This window comes from Terrapene carolina, unplaced genomic scaffold, assembly GCF_002925995.2.
Source record: "Terrapene carolina triunguis isolate 2854851 unplaced genomic scaffold, T_m_triunguis-2.0 Scaffold230, whole genome shotgun sequence".
NCBI classification, from domain to species: domain Eukaryota; kingdom Metazoa; phylum Chordata; order Testudines; family Emydidae; genus Terrapene; species Terrapene triunguis.
Window position 1 is genome coordinate 2,173,216 of NW_020664581.1, and position 18,570 is coordinate 2,191,785.

The following is an 18,570-nucleotide window of genomic DNA, read 5'->3' on the forward strand; positions in this document are numbered from 1 at the left end:
CAGGAGTCCTCCTCCATCATCCTGGCCCACGTAGTTCCCAGCCAGAGGAAGCACCGAGACTGCACTTGTTCCGTCAGTGCATCACCTCACAATGGGAGGAGGTTGGGTTTCTCAGCTGCCATCTGGCCATGGGGTTCTGATGGCTCAGTCGCAGGATCCCAGCACGGGGTGGGGAGACCACTCTGAAATGGACTTTTTCCATGCAGAGATCCCAGGGCATGGTGTGGGGCAGCTGCTCAGCCACCGTGACCAGGGCTCTGCTGAAGGGTTCAGGGCACAATCACCTTTCCCGTTCAACATGCGAGGCCGCTGGGGAAGCCCCGTCAATGTTCCATGGGCCTCACTACCATCCGTGTACTGCCAGCACGCAGACAGCTCGGCACCTTTGCTTCTCCCAGGCGCGTGAACGAGACTGATCCTGCTGGTGGGTTGCGGAAGGACTTGGAGAGTCCGACAAGGGCAGTTATTGGGTGAGGAGTCATGCATTGCTTCCAGAGACCCAGGTGGCATGGTGGGCAAAGTGCCCATGCTCAGCGCGATTCCTCTTGGACCTGGGCCTTGCGGAACCTTGGAGACTTCCACAGAGGACGGCGGCGATGCATCCTGCCCGGGGCCACTCCTGAGGGGCGCATGGACGGTGCAGAGGGGGCAGAACGCAGCAACCTTCCCTGCCTGCAGGGACTAGCCATGTAGAACACACCAGGCCAGCACTCCAGCAACCACACTGGATCTCTGAGCATATCTGTGGGCAATTCGAGGGCTTGACTTTGACCTATAAAGCCATATGTGGCTGAAGTCCTCTACCACTGCTACTCCCCATGCTCTGCTCTGCTCTCACTAACTTACCTGGCTTGGAATACCTGGGGGCAGCTCTGGAATTGACATCCCCATTACTCTGGCCCCAGAAGGTTGCTTGACCTTCACAGCCTGTTGCCAGTCCCATCTGCTCTCTTCAGCTGCTGGATACAGAGGATTGACCTCCTGGGTGTTGTGTTTTCAGAACTGCTAATGGACTAGGGGTGGAGGGAATGTTACTCTTGGGTCTGTGGGTTATTGTCTATGCTGGAAATTAGCCACAATTCCACCCACCGCTGCAATGGCCCCAGTACAAGAGCTTGCGTTTATCACTGCTTGAAACCGGGGTGCGCTGCAGCAGACCCAATCGCCGCTCCCCTTGCCTGTGCGTGACATCGATGGCTGGAATCAGGGCACAAGCCAGTACAAACAAGGCCTGTTTCACTCATGGCGGAGCGATGGGCATGGTGTGGGGTCTATTTAAAGAGGTTTCCTACTGTTGCCAGCAAGATGGTCACATCTGCTTTAATGGTGTTTCATTCCCATAGCTGTCTGCCCAGACACCCAGGCACTCGATGGACATCTCTATACATTGGACTACAAATGAGAAGCGTTGCCAGATCAGTCCTGGTACAAAAAACACACCTTTCCCCCGCTCTCCCCATCTCTGGGTTCGGCCTTGATTCCTGCAGCCCTTAGACTCAAAATAAAAGCTCCTGACTTTTCAAAAACTTCCCCCACTGGGCCCGCTAATGGCTGCTCCTAGACAAGCGGCGTGCCTTTGTTCAGACTGGTCCGTGATCATCATAAAATACAAGGCAAAGATTCAGAGCCCTACAGAGGCTTTGTAGAGCAATCAATCTGCTGAGGGGTATCATTTGGGAGCAGCGGAGAACAGGCCAACCTGTTAAATGGTAGGCACAGATTTTTAGAAATCAGAGCCACTCAGTGCTTCCGGGATAAGTGGCTTGGCAGCAGATGGCTGTTTGCAGGAAAGCAGCTACCTGCTCCGTTTCTGAAAGAGAAGTTGTTAAACTTGCTAGCAGTGAGTTATTCCAGCAAGCTGCCTACCGTCTTCCACCCAAACTCACTCCCTGACGCTTCGGGGTGGTAGAATTGTTCAGAGGAGCCGGACTCAGCACGGCTTCACACAGGGAGATCATGAGAGTCCTGCCAAGCTTAGAGGTGGAATGTCCCCACTAGACGGTATCTTATTGCAAAGCAGAGGGCAATACGTCATGTGAAGCAGCATGTGTGTTTATGGCCCACGAGACTCACCTGGTGGCTGTCATTTCTGGGGGTTCAGATACCACACCAGGGCACAGTTGGCTCCCAGCGTGGGCTGAAGAGGTGGGCTTTTAGGGACGCAGTTCTTTGAAGGAGCTGTTAAGTCACAATCCTTTCTGCGTCTGCCCCAAAAGATGCCCAGAGGGAAGTTCAGATTCTGATCTCAGTTGTCCCACTGTCAATCCAGAGTAACTCCCTTCAGTTACTCTGGATTCACACCAGCATAACAGAACCTGGCCTCATCTCCAAAGTCCCGTGAGAGTTACTGCTGAATGCAAACCTGAACTCTCCCCGGTGGGGACATCGTGAAGTAAAGAACTGGGGGGGGGGGGGGGGGGGGGGGGAGAGAGAATTAAAAAAATAAAAATCACTTGAATCTGGGCTCACAAACTGCAATACACATTCGTTATACTGGTATGGAGATTGCCCACTGTCACTCTGGGGCAGAGTTAAGGTTGTTTGGGGGCCTGAGCGGCGCATTGCCATGCCTGTACAGCTTTGGGTTTCTTTGAAGTTTAGCCTGCACTCGGAATGCTGGTTCTGGGACAATTCCATCAGCCCTGTATCACCAGTCTCAGCCCCAGCTCCAGCTCCTGTTTGTGCCTGGGAATGTCAAGGCTTGGTTCTACCCTTGTGGAGGGAAGCCTGCATTCGTAGCCCTGGCTTGTCTTCCTCAGTCCGACAGAAACCAGGGGCTGGATGTTGAGCGTGACACTGGGACTCCAACCTACGTTCTATTCCTAGCTCGGACGCTCATTTCCTTGTGACCTTGGGCAAGTGGCTCCCCCGCTCTGCATCCCAGCTTCCCTGTCGGTAAAACGGGGATAAGACTCCTCAGAGTTATCAGGAAGATTTAGGTTTATAAAGATCTTAGAGACTCGATTGACTGGGGAGCACTTTGATATCCGCAGCTGGGAAACATTCCACAAGTGCAAAGCATTGTCAACGCCCTCCGGAGCCTGGCGTTAGAGAGTGATCCCAAGCACACAGCTCCCCCTCTAGCAGGGGATGCTACCCTCACTCCCTGCTGCACGGGGCATCTCATCCACCTCCAAGAGCCCCTGAGCCAACTGTACTTGGAAAGCCTCCAAAATCAGCAAGCCAAGGAGGAAAGAATCCGCTTTACCCCATCTCTGTGCACTCAGAGCCAGCACAAACACGGCAGCAGTTTGCTTAGGATCAAGCAGGAACGCAGAGAGCTCACAGGTTAGTTCAGCCTCTAAGTTCCTTTCAAAGCAAACGACAGAAACCAACGTGGATTTCTCTGTCTTTATAGGGTCAAATGAAAAGTGCAGGCCCAGAAAGCAGCCAAGTATTTGCTCTTCGGAGCCTCCTTCAAATCAGCTTCCCCAGGAGAAGAGATGTGTGATCCTTTCCTCAGCCAGCCAGGGACCTACAGATCACTGTGCAGAGACCCTGGTGGCCCTATGTTTAAAATTGGTGACACCTCAGGGAAAACAAGTGCCCTCTAATCTAGAGGCTGGAGCAGGGGGATGGGGATACATCAGCTGAGATGCCCGTGGGGTTCTGGATGCCAGCATGGCTGTAGCAGAAACAGAAACCAAACACTAATACTGCCACCACCACTTAATGCCATCCAGGTGAGCTCATGTTCACCGCTGCTGCCAACGGATGCATAAAACTGCACACCTGGAATACGGGGGCGAGGGGGCGAGAGCAGGGGGCTGGATGGATTAATTTGTGCTGGTAGGGTTAAAGCTAACTCTGCATAGCTTGGGTCAGGGCGGACTAAGGGCAACAAAGGGTGCAGAAGAGGGAACAGGAGACAAGTATTTAAAGGGACGGACACCAAGGAAGCAGAGGAATTGTTTAGTGCAGAGAAAGGGGATCTGACTTGGAGGGAAAGGAAAGGGAATATCAAATCAGATTTCCCCGTAGACTCTGGACTAGTCTCCCAAGGCAAGCTGTGTTTGATCTCCTCCCACACAACGCTAGAGGGGACAGCTCACTAGCTCTAGGAGCTAAGGCTGCGCTGAGATGACGACTCTGGGGGCTGAGGCTGCAGTAGCCGGGGAGAAGGGCTGTATGGGACCCAGCGGGTTCCCCCCATCTCTATCTTGCAGGGGAATCGACAAGGTGGCTGAGCAGCCAGGCCAAGTCCTGACTGGTGGCGCATGAAGGACAACAGGCTTCAGAGAGAAATAATCAACCAGGAAGCGCACAGGGAGCAGCTGGGCCGGCTGGTTCGGTGCCTGACTCCAAAACATCCCGAGGACCCCTGGAGAGTATACAGTCCCTAGAGCAGGGGCGGGCAAACTACGGCCCGCGGGCCGGATCCGGCCCATCAGGGCTTTCAATCCGGCCCGCGGGATTGCCAGCCTTGTGGTGCAGCGGGGCTAAGGCAGGCTCCCTGCCTGCCCTGGCCCCGCGCCGCTCCCAGAAGCGCCCGGCACCACCTGCCTGCGGCCCCTGGGCGACGGGTGTGCAGTGGGCTCGGTGTGCTGCTCTCGCCTGCAGGCACCGCTCCCCACCCGCAGGCACCACCCCCCACAGCTCCCATTGGCCGGGAACCTAGAACTGCGGCCAATGGGAGCTTCAGGGGTGGTACCCACAAGACGAGGGCAGCGCAGCAGAGCTCCCTGCCCCACCCCACCCCACCCCCAGGAGCCACTGTCGGACATGGTGGCCACTTCCGGGAGGGGCGTGCACTTCAGGGAGCCTACCTTAGCCCCGCTGCACACTGCTGCCACCCCAGAGATGCTCAAGGTAAGTGGCACTGGGCCAGAGCCCGCACCCCGAACCCCTCCTGCACCCCCTGCCTTCAGCCCCCTGCTGCACCCCAACCCCCTGCCCTGAGCCCCCGCCACACTCCTCCTGCACCCCAGCCCCTTCCTGCACACCGCGCCCCCTCCCACACCCCAACCCCAACCCCCTGCCCTACATTCATGGCCCTGCATACAATTTCCCCACCCAGATGTGGCCCTCAGGCCAAAAAGTTTGCCCACCCCTACCCTAAAGGATTAACCTCAGCGCAGCCTTAGATGTTAGCGCTACTAGACCTGCTCTGCTCCAGAGATACCAGCCTCCCCCATCCTCATTCTCCTTAACTCTGCCCCCAGAAATACCCGACCCTCCCCCCCATTCTCGTCAACTCTGCCCCCAGAGGGATACCAGACTCCCTGTTCTGTTCATCCTTCTTAACTCTGCCCCAGGGCAATGCCAGCCACGCCCCCGCGCCCCCCCTCCCACACCATCCTTTGCTCCTTCAAGCAGGTCCGGCTGTGCCCGTTGTATTATTTCCGGTTCTGGGTCTTGCTCCCGGGGCTGGCAGAAGGCTGCAGAGTATGGCTGTGGACTGGAAGGACTCTGGCAAAGCCACTGTACTAATCCACGCCCCCATTCTCCCATCTGCCCTTCATCCTCTGCATGCTGGGCGCGATCAGAAGCCCGCATGTGCCTCAGAGCACTGGGTTGATAACTGGTTTCACACGCACACGTCTCTGATACTGGGACGCGCTTCACCTCTGTGCTTGTCAAGCGCTGCAATTTCGTGGTGTGGACAGGCAGGCTCACCACCTCCCTCCGCCTCTAATGAGACGTGTGTAATGGATAGCCAGCAGGCTTCGCATTCCATTTGCCTACGCAAGCAACTGGAGCGGCTCTCTGGGCGGGCCGTGGTTTGCTGGAAAGGCGGCCTGAGCCAACCAAGCCACTGGACACTTTATCCATGCGGGGAGGCTCGGCTCGGCTCCAGGGGCTGCCACCAGCCGCGTGTCGCTCAGACCTGCGCCAGCTGTGCCGACGAGCTGTCTACACTACAGCCCCTTCACACCGCCCTGGCAGTGGCACGGGCCTTCCCATGGGCGTCAATGTGATTTGTGTCTACTTCACATGGCGCCTTGGCGCAATGAGAATCTGGCCGCTGGTGCAGACACCAGACCTGGCACGTGTGTGAGTAGGAGCCCAAGTGTCCGAGCTGCCGGGTTCTCCCTAGGCCAGCAGTAATGCCAGGCATTGCCAGGGGAGGCTGGGGTTTGCTTCAGTTTGACCTTCACTGTGGATTTCCTAATAGTGCCTTTGATCGCCACAAAATTTCCCTGCCTGGGTTTCCTGACACTCTCCAGCCTAACCACCTGGGCCCTGCCATAGGTTCGTAACAGGTTTTGATTGTATGCCACATACAGGGAGCCAGGGACCCCATGACATTGAAAAGCCAACCAGGGTCCACCTGGCCCAAGCAAGCCCGTTTCCCTCCACTCCCCAGCTCCCTCCTGCTCCCCCCTTCACTGCTGGTCGCCAGGGCCCATTAAGGGCCTTAGCAGAGTGGCAGGGACCATGGATCCTGGCCAGACTTTACGTGGACCATCTCACAGCTCGGCAGAGCGCCAGTAAGCCTTTCCAAGGCATAGACCCACGCCCCCGCTCCCTAAAAGTCATCGGCATCTTCCGGTCTTCATTTGCCTTTCCTAGCTTCTCCCTTCCCTTTCTGCTCTTCAAACACTGATCCCATCGACCGTTCCAACACCTCCCCCCACTCACCCCCTGCTCCACAGCTCCCAGGCCCTTCAGTGGAAGGACAAGACCCCGACGCTTGTACGGCTGGAAGCAAAGTCACCCGCCAGCTCTCTACTCAGAGACTGGGGGCGGCACGATGGACACCCCAGTGCATCACCACCAGGAGGCACAAGCAGGTGGGAGTGAACCCCCCAAACAGCAGAGGGGACACGCCCACACTGATTTCAGGGGGACATTTCCAACTGATGGGGTTTAACTGGGCCCCAGGCTTCACCACAGACTGCCTGCTTCCGGTAACTCGACCACCGTGCCTCAGTTTCCCCATTCGGTAGGTGCTATCCCCAGTTGCACACCTACCAGGTGGCCTCTTGTCATGTTTGCCAAGTGCTCTGGGATCCCGGGGTGAAGCAGCAATACAAACCAGGAGGCTCACGGAGCCGCCCGAGGCTGGGGGAGCTGCTTGGGCTGGCCTGCCATCAGTCAGAGAAGGGAGGGCAGCTGGCGAATGAGCCCTGGGCCACAGGCGCCTCCTGCAGAGCTGCAGCTCGCCCTGCCCGTTCTGCTGCCGACAGAACAGACGACGCACCAGGCAAAAGGAACACTTGCCTGCATTTCTCTCACCGAGATAACCCCAACCTAATTACATGAGCGCAGAATGTGTTGGAAGTCCTTTGAATCGGCTCAGATGTCATATTCTTTAAATGCAATTACTGCTCCTGCAGACAGGCTGGGGCAGGAAGCTCTCACGCTTTCTGCTGTGTACACGGCCCCAGGGAACGAAGCTCGGCCCTTTGAACTCCCCTCAGCCTGACCACCTTTTCAAGCTTGATACATGCAATGGGCCGGAAGATTCAAACAATCTCCCAGGCATTTTTAAAATGTTATCTTCTTTAATCTGCCTGTTGGGAGCTCCAGAATTAACATGGAGAATCCAAATGCACTACGCCGTACCCACTGACTCACAGCACGCCTGGCACGCTGCCAGCACTACAGAGCCCTTTGCAGCACCAGACATTCACTCTGCAATGCAAGGCGCTGGGGGCTTGCAGCACTCGCAGCCTTAGAGAGGCAGCTAAAGAACGGAGAGGCGAGGCGGGGGGCTCAGAGGCCAAGGGAGGATTCCAGATGAATGGGGCGTGAGCAGCACCCCCGGCTCGGGCAAGTTACACAGCTGGGGAGCAGGGGCAGAGCTTGGAAAAGCAGGAGGGTAACCGAGAACTCAACGTGGAGCCAGACAGGTCAGCGGAGGCGATGGGGGAGGGGGCTACAGGGGACTCACTATCCCCAGCCCTGAGAGCTGCGGTCAGTCAGCAATCTGGGGAAGGGGCGGAGCAGGGGGTGGACAGGGACTGCAGGGTGGGGAGCTCAGCGAGGAAGCCCCTCCCCCTATTTGCTGCCCGAGGAGGTGGGTATGGGAGGGGGGGTGATGAAGCTGGCGGGGAGGAGCGACGACTGGCTGCAGCAGTGAGTTTACAGTGGAAGTGGATGTGCTGAAACCGGCTCTGAGCCCACACAGCCTGCCCCGTCCCAGGGGGCTCTGCTGTGACCCTTCCCAGGCCCGGGGACAGTCACCACAGCAGAATGGAGAACACCCAAGCATGGTCTATGCCCAGTGCCCGCACCTCAGCTCACCTCCCCTCCGCCCCAGCTGCTCCCCCCGCCCTGTCCTTAGCGCTCACACCCCAGCCCCGCTGCGTGGCGCTCTCCCACACCCCACAGCCTGGCGTGCTCTCCCACAGGCCTTCACCCAGCAGCTCTCCTGGCCACTCACCGTGCCTCCGCGGCCAGCAGCTCGTCATAGTGCGAGGATCGCTGGTCGTCGTCCTGCCGGTAGCGGATGACTGTGGCAAGACCCTTGCTCACTAGGGCCTCAGCGATGTTTCTGCAACACAAAGACACTGGGGACTCAGGCTGGGGGAAGGGAGGGAGGGTCAGTCCTGGCAGTCCGCCCCACGCACACCCCCCTGCACTGGGCATGGCTACAGCCTCTCTGTCACGTATGTAACATGCAACATCACACATGGGAGCAGCAGCAGCTCAGCCGTGAGGCAGGGCCCCAACGCGGGTCCCAGAGGCGCGCCCGGCAGCGGAGAGCTGCAGCATCCCTTGGTCCCTTGTACCCAGCAGAAGCCCAGGCAGGGGAAGGAAGGAGCAGCTGCTTCCCTCCCCATCCCCGTCTTGCCCACAGCCCCACTGGAGAGCAGCTCTTCGCCCCACAGCTCTGGTGCAGGGGCCTCCTAGGAGCTATGGAGCTGGTGGGCGCTGGGTGGGAGTGAGGGGGAAAGCGGGCGGCTAAGGGCAGAGCACTCTGGGGGTTAAGCCAACACCAGGCTCTATTCCCGGTTCACCCAGGGGAGCTGCAATGGGACCCGGAAACAGCAGCCTGCCAAAGGCTCCCATCACTCTCGTACATTCAGAACCATGCACGTTTTTCTCAGCTGGGAAGGAAAGGTCGGGGGTGAAGCTCCTCAGTGCGGGGAGTGGCTGCGGTTTGAAGCCCGCATGCCAATCAGGGGCCCAGCCCCGGCGGAGCGCGGTCAATTGGCTGCCATGGCATTATGCTGCTTTAAACAAATTCATGAATTGCACTTGGCCGAGCGCATCAGTAATTCTCCTCCAATTACACACGCAGGGCAGGCACCGCTAATTCACAACTTACAACCCCGGACTCATCCCTTGAAGCGTCTCCGCGCTCTGTGCCGTGGGGAGGGGGTCAGGCCGGGCTGGTGCCGAAAGCTGAGATTAGGTCTCGCCTCGGAGACGGGGGGAAAATCAGAGGATTCGTAAGTGAGGAAATCAGCAGCTGCAGAGGTAGCACTCGAAATGCCAGGCAACCAGGAATAAGCACCTCAGCTCCTTTCCCAGGCACGCTCCGGGGAGGCGAACAGAAGGCCGTTTGCTCCCAGCAGCCCACACACCCTGGCTTTCCTAGCCAAGCCAGGTGCTGCAATGAGCCACCTCCACTCCCCGCATTCCTCCCACACACGCCGATGACAAAGCACTCTTTGCAAGCACAGGTGCCCCCTGCCCCAACCCACAGCCCTGGAGGACTCCGGGTGACTGAACCCCTTTTAAGGGTGTGTACGTGACAAATTTGCCCCCTGGCAGTTAAGTAGAATAATTTTATTTCAAGGGGACAGAGGCACATGGTTAAATTATCTGCCCAGCATGTGCATCCTGCTTCACAAGGCAACATGGGTCTGCAGAGGTTCTCCCCGAGACGTCGGACCTGCTGCCCGGAGAGGCTGGTGCAACGGGCTGAGGCCTCCTCACCACACTCTCTCGGCTAGCCTCCCAGCCCACGCACGCAGCCCATCATGCCACAGGCCAGGGCAGACCAGCCACAGCCTGGATGTGGCACAAGGAAGCCCGCTCTGGCCACCCGTGGGACGCAGAACACGCTGTCTTCCCTCTCTGGAGTCAGCTCGTCCACAGCACAGAAAACCCGATGGGGAGGGACAGGGCTCCACCCAGCATGCAGCCGAAGTGTTCAGAGCATCCAGGAGCCCTGCCGACCGACGCCAGTAACACCTCCTCCAACGGCACAACGTGCCGCCGTAAGCCAGTGCATGAACCATCTCTCAGCGCAACCTGCCTCTCCCAGCACTGCCCAGATCGCCCTCCCGCTGCCCAGCAACTGACTCAACACTCCAGCCCGGAACGGAGCGCGCCAGCAGCCCTGCGGGATGCACGCCTCCTGGCCACGGCAAAAGGCAGGGCCCTTCCATTGCACTCACGGCACCCTGCTTGGCTCTCAGGCATGGCAGGGCCGACATGCTGCAGCTGTGTCTCATGCTCCACCCAGCGAGCTGTGATGGGAATCGGCATCCAGATCCCCTCCCTGGGGGCTCACCCTTCAGCTTCTGTACAAGGCCGCAAGGGGAGCAAGCTTTCACCAGCCATGCAGCAACATACAGGCGTCTCCCAGCTCCACCCCACCTTCCTGGCTTTCCAACAGCCCGGATGCGATCAGCCTGGACCCTGGACAGAGCAGCAGCTGAAGCTGAGGGGAAAACCTCCCTGCCCTTCACTGAGGACATCTGCCCTCCAAGCACCAAGACAATCTGTAGCTTGTGTCTGGGTGGACTCCCACTGCCATGGCCCCGAACCCGCCCCCTTCCCATCTCCACCTGGCAGGGCTGCACTGGCTCAGCCTGAGGGCTCCCAGCAAATTGCACCGTGATCCTCAGCTGAGGTCCTAAAGGCTGATGCTGGGTGCACCAGCCTCCCTGGAGCCCGAGGCTGGCCCAGGCTGCTCTGGGAGCAGAGCTGGGCTCGTTTTCCAACAGCTGAGTTTTGCTAGGATTAGCAGTTAGCAGCTTGTTTCTAGGTGGCTTACTCCAGGTCTGTTAGAGCACCTGGACGGCAGCCAGGGAGGCCGGGGTTCACTCCCCAGGTAGTTGATTTTCTCCGTTTCAGCAGAAAGCATCCCAGACGCTTGCTTCTGACTGGTGTTTGCAGCTCGTTGTACAAAGCGAGGAGGGTGGGCGTGCGAGAATGCTGAGTCTCCATTCCGGCTCTAAGCCAGTCAGCCAGCACATGCTGGTCGAATGCTGCTTGCTGAAGTTTGACACATTTCACATCTCCAAAGAAACGTCTGCGGCTTCTCGGCTCGTTGAGGTTCGTATTGTGCGTTTGTGCTGATGTTAAAAGCCGGAGCTTTGCAGCAGGGAAGGGGGTGGCACCAGAACAGCTGGCGCAAAGTGCCTTATGGAGAAGCTCTCATCACGTTAGCCTAGATTTCGGATTCAATATTATAGACGCTGCTGGGAGAGGAGCCCAGGCAGTGATTGGCACCTGACCTCCAGGAGGGCGGACTAGCATCCCATCTCCTCAGCTGGAGTTGAAAAACTAAGCATGAAATTAGCAACCGTAATGGCAACAAAGCTCCCAGCTCCGAACGGGGCTCACGGGAGCCAGGGACCCAGCCCTCTGCGCCCCACATGGAACAGGATGCGGCGCGGGAAAGGTGCAGGAGAGGGAGCAGAGCCGGTATTCACCTCCAGGCCCGCTTCTGTGCGGGAATAAAAGCGCCTCGCATGGGAAGATGCTCCCAGTTTCACTTCACACCACCCGTGGCCTGGCACTAGGGCTATGCACCCTCCCTCGGGACAGGGGAAGCGAGACACCTCAACCAGCAGGTTTCCAAGAACACCAAAAAGACAGGGCTCCAGTACTGACGAGCCCGTACCAGGCCCTGGCGTACTGCGAGAGGTGCCCCAATGCAACGCCCACTCGAGACGGAGTTCGCAGGAATCCAGCTCTGCAAAGCCAATAGCTCAGGGAGTGGGGGACAGCAGGTCAGGCTGTCCCTAGAGGAGATGGGGGCTAGAGCCCAGCTCTCCCAGGGGGAGATCTCTGACCCAGGCTGACTAACTGAGTTGCTGGCATTGGGCAGGTGTCCCGTGAACTCTTGGCAGGTCTCAGTCCCCAGCCGACAGGTGTCCCCATTGCCCCCTCGTTACCAACCTCAGCAGAGGGGCCTTGCAGCCGGAGCTCCCCCCTCCACCCCTCTCCTGGCGGTCAGGGCTGAAGGGGCAGGAGCCTGACCCTCGGCTGCTCAGGCGGTGCCTGTTCCGGGGACGGAAAGAGTTTCAGTCCCTGGGGCTTGTAACCCTGGCCCCATTCCCCAGCACGGTGTCCACACAAACACGCTCACACCCTGCTCAGCGCTGGCCAAGGCAGGCTGGGGGGAGCTCACCGGCTCCACAGCAGCTTTCTTCCTATGGGTGGGGGGGGGGAGAGGCCAGATGCAGCCCCAGGCGGACACTTCTGTGCACAGGTATCATCTTTACTGACACGCACAGGGCGAACAGGAGGCCCAGAGCGCTTCCTGGCAATCACAGAATCATAGAATATCAGGGTTGGAAGGGACCTCAGGAGGTCATCTAGTCCAACCCCCTGCTAATCATTTTTGTTGCCCTCCGCTGGACTCTTTCCAATTTTTCCACATCCTTCTTGTAGTGTGGGGCCCAAAACTGGACACAGCTCTCCAGATGAGGCCTCACCAATGCCGAATAGGGGGGAACGATCACGTCCCTCAATCTGCTGGCAATGCCCCTACTTATACAGCCCAAAATACAGCGAAACCTGCACAGCAGCTATGGGCGTGGCGCTAGCTGGGCTCCTCTCTTCCATGTGCTGGGCAGCCCAAACCCCTGCTCCAGCCCTGGCACGCTCAGAGCCATCGGGCTCTGGAAGCGACTGGCACAGGGGCACGGGGCAGAGCTGATCTGAGACTCCATCCTCCCCTGCACATTTGGGAAGCGGAGACATGGTCTTCAGCAAACTGAGAGGCCATTTGCCATTCTACGCTCTCCAATTTTACATTGCTCCAGCGCTTCCCTCAGCTCCTGCAAGAGCTTCAGCTACCTGTGCTGACCACAGAGGTGTGGGAGCTGAAATGCAGCCACCTCCGGGGTGGACGGCAGTGCTCCAGGTGAAGGGAATTCTCGCCAGGCATACCAGGAAGAAAAAAAATCTCCATTTCAGAATTGCCTGCTGGGATCTGGGTCTGTGGCACTGCTGCAGCCCTGGAGTACAGGGAAGGCTGGCAAAGGGAGGGCACTGCTGACGGGCGCAGCTCCACGCCACTCACCCGCCTGACGCGTTTTCAGCCAGAGCAGAGAAATCTCAGCCGCCTTCCAGAAGCTGGAGTACGTAACCAAGGTGATACCGCACCATGGAGGCGCCACTCCAGGGGCACCAGAGCTGACCCGACTGATACCACTAGGAGGAAAGTCTTCCGGCGACAATGCACGCAATGGGCGCACGCCTATATTGGAATAGACATGAGCAAGCACCCGAAGAAGAGGATAGTTACTGAACCCCATGCTCACCCTCCCCATTCGCTCCCTCAGAAAAGCCGCTGCCACGCACAGCAGGAGGGAGGGAGCCAGCAGGTGGAACCCAGGAGTCCTGGTCTCCTGCACTATTCCCAGCCCCGTCACTGACTCAGGGTGACTTGCCCAGGGTCCCTCATGGCAGCTTCACCGGCCTACAAGGGAAAGCACTGAAATCCTCCGAGGGACAAGCCCGAGAGCCAGCGCCAGGAGCCTGCCCCCTGTTCCTGTGCGCACCCAGCACCCAAGCTTCCACGTTTGGCCAGAGGGGCCCAACACACAGCAGACACACCTCGGCTCCTGAGACTGATCTGCCTCTGGCAAGGAGCCGTACCCTGGGCCATCGCTTCCAGCCCACTGACCTGGGCAATAAGGGGTGGGTGGGGAGCCACAGCCTCTCCTTGGACAGTCCTACGCCAAAGGAATCCGAGCCCCCAGCCACTGATAATCAGCTCACAACAAAGGGCTGATGCAGCCGGACAGCTCAGCCTGCTGGAGCACAGGGGACAGGGCTAGCGCCACCATGCCTGGCATCGGCACCTCCTGTGAGCGCTGCTCTGGGAGCAGCCATGGAGAAAATCAGCATGAAGGTCCTGGCAAGGACATACTGACAGTGGGTTCACTTGGCCTCACAAGGGTCCCCCATCGCCGGGCAGACCCTACCAGCCTGGCACAGCACAACAGCCATCACTCACAGCTCAGGACCTCAGAGCTTCCCAGGTCTGCAAGCAGCAGGTAAATGCCTGTGATGAGCACTCACGTCCCAGGCCTGCGTTCCCCCGGGCCATGGCCAACAGCGACAGATACGACGGACACGGTGTGCTCCAATCCCAGCCACTTCCCACCCCCATGCACACAGAGTGGGGGACCCACGCACTCCGGCTCAGGGTCCGGTTGGCCGGGGGGCCCCTCAGCAGAGGGTGAGCAAGGGACCACGGGCTGAGACTTTGCAGTGGGGAAGCCCGAAGACACGGCTAGAGCAGGACCACAGGAACACAACAGACGAGCTCTGGAAGGGCCCATCACTGTGCTGGCTTCAGAGCCAGGCCCCCCGCCAAGGGGGGCAGGTTACCCCATCACTGCTACTGCAGAGAGGAGAGAACCCCGAGGCCAGGACTCCACCACAGGCTGCCGGAGTGACCTTGGGCCAGCCACACCGCTGCTCTGGGGCTCCGTTCTCCCCATAGTACGTGGGTGACCCCTGCCCGGCCAGCCCAGGGAGCTGGCAGGATACGGACATGAGGAGATTGTGATAATACGGTAACGGCCAGGCAAGTACGGTACCTCAGACAGCGAGGCGCGGTTCTGGCACATCCCCACCCTTCTGGTACTGCCACGGGTGGAGGCGGGATACCAGGCTGCATCTGCCCCCGTCCTGCAGCTCCTGTGCCCTGGGGCTTGCTGCCATTGCGTGGCGTTAGTGGGGACAGGGCGGGCGCCCAGCCCAGGGCAGGGCAGGAATCAGCCCCCCACAGGGACGGGGGGAAATCGTGCATGTGTCAGTTGAACACTTAATAACCCAACTGTGTTGTACGGGAACGCTCAGGCAGCAGGAGCAAGAGATCCTGGGGGTGGGAGTGGGGACGGAAGACGAGGAAAGCGCCGAGGAAAACCCAAGTCGGCTCTCTCTCCCCGCTCCCTAAACAGACCATTTCATCCTGCCCCCAGCATTTCTGAAGCACTGTAATCTTGTTGCCACTTCTAGCTGATAGCTTCATTTATTCAGCGATATCACGGTTATGGCTTTTCTAACACAAGTAAAGTAGCTGGCATTTTCTCCCATTGTGCAGGCTCCCTCGGGGAGCAGCGCGGAATCGCAACGGAACGGGCACCGCCGCTGGGCTCCCGCAGCACACGACTCCTCTGCGGGGGAGCAGGGCCAGGCACAGCCAGGCTGACGGGAAGACCCCAGCCAGCACAGCGCAGCTTGGCTCCAGCCCAATTGATGTTTTAATCCAGTTTCACAGAGTTTAAGGCTAAAGGACCATCTCAACCGCCTACCCTTGTATTGAGACCAAAGCATTTCAGATCGTGGGAGAGCAAACGGTGAGCCACAGGGAGAGAACAGGTGAGACCACGGTGCCAACAATGCCTGATGGCACAAAGCCATTAGGTTAGCCCTGCCCAGGTGACCCATGCCCCACGCTGCAGAGGAAGGCGAAAACTCCTAAGGTCCCTGCCAGCCTGACCTGAGGAGAAACCCCTGCCTGACCCAAAATCTGGGGGTTGGTTAGACCCTGAGCACATGAGCAAGACCCACAAGCCAGGTAGCTAAGCCAGAAGACGCTCTGCATCACATCACAGCACTGGCCTACCCTGTCCGTGTCCCATATCTCCAGCCAATCTCTGATGCTTCAGAGGATGGCGGGGGAAAAAACCCAAAATACACCTCACCAATTATGCATGGCAGAGGGGGAGCGATTCCTTCCTGACCATTGCAGGCAGCCAGCTGAAGCCCTGAAGTAGGATTATAATCATTAATTTAAAGCATAATCTTGAGCATGCTGAGGGCAATCCCGGTCTCCACACACCCCCGTGAAGGAAGGGGATGAACAGGGGGATTCACAGACTGCCAGGCCAGGAAGGCCCACCACGACCATCCAGGCCAATGCTGGATTAAAGCAGAGCTTTTAGAAACGTACCTAGCCTCTTCTTAAAGACTCCAGGCGACAGTGAGCCCACCACCGCCCCAGTGAACTGTTCCACTCAGCCTCGCTGCGAGGAAACGGCACCTTCTTTCAAGGCTGAATGTGTCTAACCTCGAGTCCCAGCTACTGGATGTTGTTCTGCCTCCCTTAGCAAGGCTGTCAGATCTCCTTTCCATGGGCAAGTGCCTACACACTGACCAAGTCACCTCCCACGCCAGCGGAGGCCCCCATCAGTCCCAGCAACGGAACCCGTCGTCGCAGAATGGACAGTGCTGTCCGGGCCCGTTTAACACACATGCTCTCCCAGCCCTGGCGGGAGGCGCTCAGCTCCCCTGGGTCTCCCAGCCCTCCAGCTCTCTGCCAAGGTGCCCACAAAGGGGACCAGCCAGAGCCAGCTGCAGTGAGGCACTTGGGATGTTGGCACCTCTCCTCTAGGACACTGAGTTAGGGCTGCAAATGCCCATCTGACAGGGACAACCTTCTGCTGTTACTGACCAGGTCTGGGCTCGAACCAGTGACCAGCTCTGAACCTCGCTGCTCATCACAGAACCATGGGGCTAGAAGGGACCGCAAGGGTCATCTAGCCAACCCCCTGCCAAGATGCAGGATTTGTTGTGTCTAACCCATCCAGGACAGATGGCTCCAGCCTCCTTTGAAAAACCTCCAGGGAAGGAGCTTCCACAACGTCCCGAGGCCTCTGTTCCATTGTCCTGCTGCTCTGACAGTAGGAAGTTTTCCCTGAGATTTAATCTCAATCTGCTCTGCTGTAGTTTGAGCCCATTGCCCCTTGTCCTGCCCTCTGTGGCAAGAGAGAACAACTTTTCTCCATCTTTTGTATGGCAGCCTTTCATGTATTTGAAGACCGCTATCACCTCCCCCCTTCATCTCCTCTTTTCCAAACTAAACACACCCCGTTCCTTCAGCCTCTGCGCCTATGGCTGGTGTTCCATCCCTTTGAGCATCATTGTCACTCGCCTCTGGGTCCTTTCCCGTTTCTCTACATCCTTTCTAGACATTGGTGACCAAAACTGGACACCGTACTCCAGCTGAGGCCTACCCAGCGCCGAGTAGAGCGGTACTAGCACCTCCCGTGACTTGTTTGCTACGGCTCTGTTAATGCAGCCTGACATTTTGCAGCAGCATCGCATTGCTGACTGTTGAGGTTGTGATCCACACAACTCCCAGATCCATCTCAGCAGTGCTGCTGCCAAGCCAGTTCTCCCCCATTCTGTATTTGTGCATCTCCTTCCCTAAGTGTGGCACTTTACATTTGTCTCGGTTGAATTTCATTTGGTCGTCTGAAATCCAGTTCTCCAATTTATCAAAATCCCTCTGAATTTTAGCTCTAGCCTCCAGAGTGTTGGCAGCCCCCTTAGCTTTGTCTCATCTGCAGACCTGATCGGTTTGCTCGCTAGTCCTACATCCAGGTCATTGATAAAGATGTTAAACAGCACCGGCCCCAGAACAGATCCCTGGGGAACCCCACCTGAGACCTCCCTCCAATCCGACATCAGTCCATTAATAGTGACTCTTAGTGGTTGTTTAACCAATTATGTATCCACTTAACAGTAGTTCCGCCAAGCCCACGTTTCTCCAGCTTTCTTACGAGAACATTGTGGGACTGTCAAAAAAGTCTTGCTGAAGCCCTGCCCCGGGCCCAAACCACAAGACCCTTCTTCGGGGCTCCCTTCTCCCTGCAGAGCTTAAGGAAATGCTAAAAGGGCCTGGGCTGGCCACAGCTCACCTTCTCCAGGACAAAGCGTCTGTGTGCAGTAGCCATTGTTCTGTCTCCTGCAAGGCACCATGCACACCACCACCACTCTGGAGCCGAGAGCTACAGCGAGGACTGGACCTAGCCCCCCAATCCTGCACAGCGCTGCGTGGGGTTTGAGTCACACTGCCGGCACCCACCCCCATCCCATACCCCGCTCCTGGAACTGCGGGCCAGCTTAAATTGGAGGGTTTGAGAAATCAATTCCTGGTGCTGAGAGCAAGCTGGGCTGGAAGAGAGTCATAAACCCGGCCGTTGAACAAGGAAATCAGCATGGTGTGCGAGTCTCTCCTTCAGTGCTTGGGTGAATTCGGTGCCCATAGACTTTAGGGCTTGTAGCTCTGGGTCTAGGATCACGCAGGGTGTACTCAGATGCCATGCAGCATTGTCATTCCATCCGCAGAGCTAACAGGCAGGCCTCTGCTATTCCAGGTCTGAAACCCCATCCACACAGCTCTGCTGGTGCCCCCCAGGCCTGCCTGGCAGCCCCCTGCTAGCCTAGCCCTGGGCTCCCCACACCCAGCTCTGCCAGTGCCCCTCAGTCCTGACCCGCAGCCCCCAGCTATCCCAGCCCTGGGCTCCCCACACCCAGCTCTGCCAGTGCCCCTCAGTCCTGACTCGCAGCCCCCTGCTAGCCCATCCCTGGGCTCCACACACCCAGCTCTACCAGCGCCCCTCAGTCCTGCCCGGCAGCCCCTGCTAGCCCAGTCCTGGGCTCAACACACCCAGCTCTGCCAGTGCCCCCGAGTCC

At 58.2% G+C, this 18,570-nt stretch overlaps 1 protein-coding gene across 1 annotated transcript in view; it reads right to left on the minus strand.

Moving 5' to 3' along the window:
* Positions 1–18,570, minus strand: part of SND1 (staphylococcal nuclease and tudor domain containing 1) — a 301,281-nt gene that overhangs the window by 97,049 nt on the left and 185,662 nt on the right. Inside the window, exon 13 of the mRNA XM_029912487.1 lies at positions 8,330–8,440. Coding sequence (XP_029768347.1) covers positions 8,330–8,440 — 111 coding nt within the window. The remainder of the gene's footprint in view (positions 1–8,329; positions 8,441–18,570) is intronic.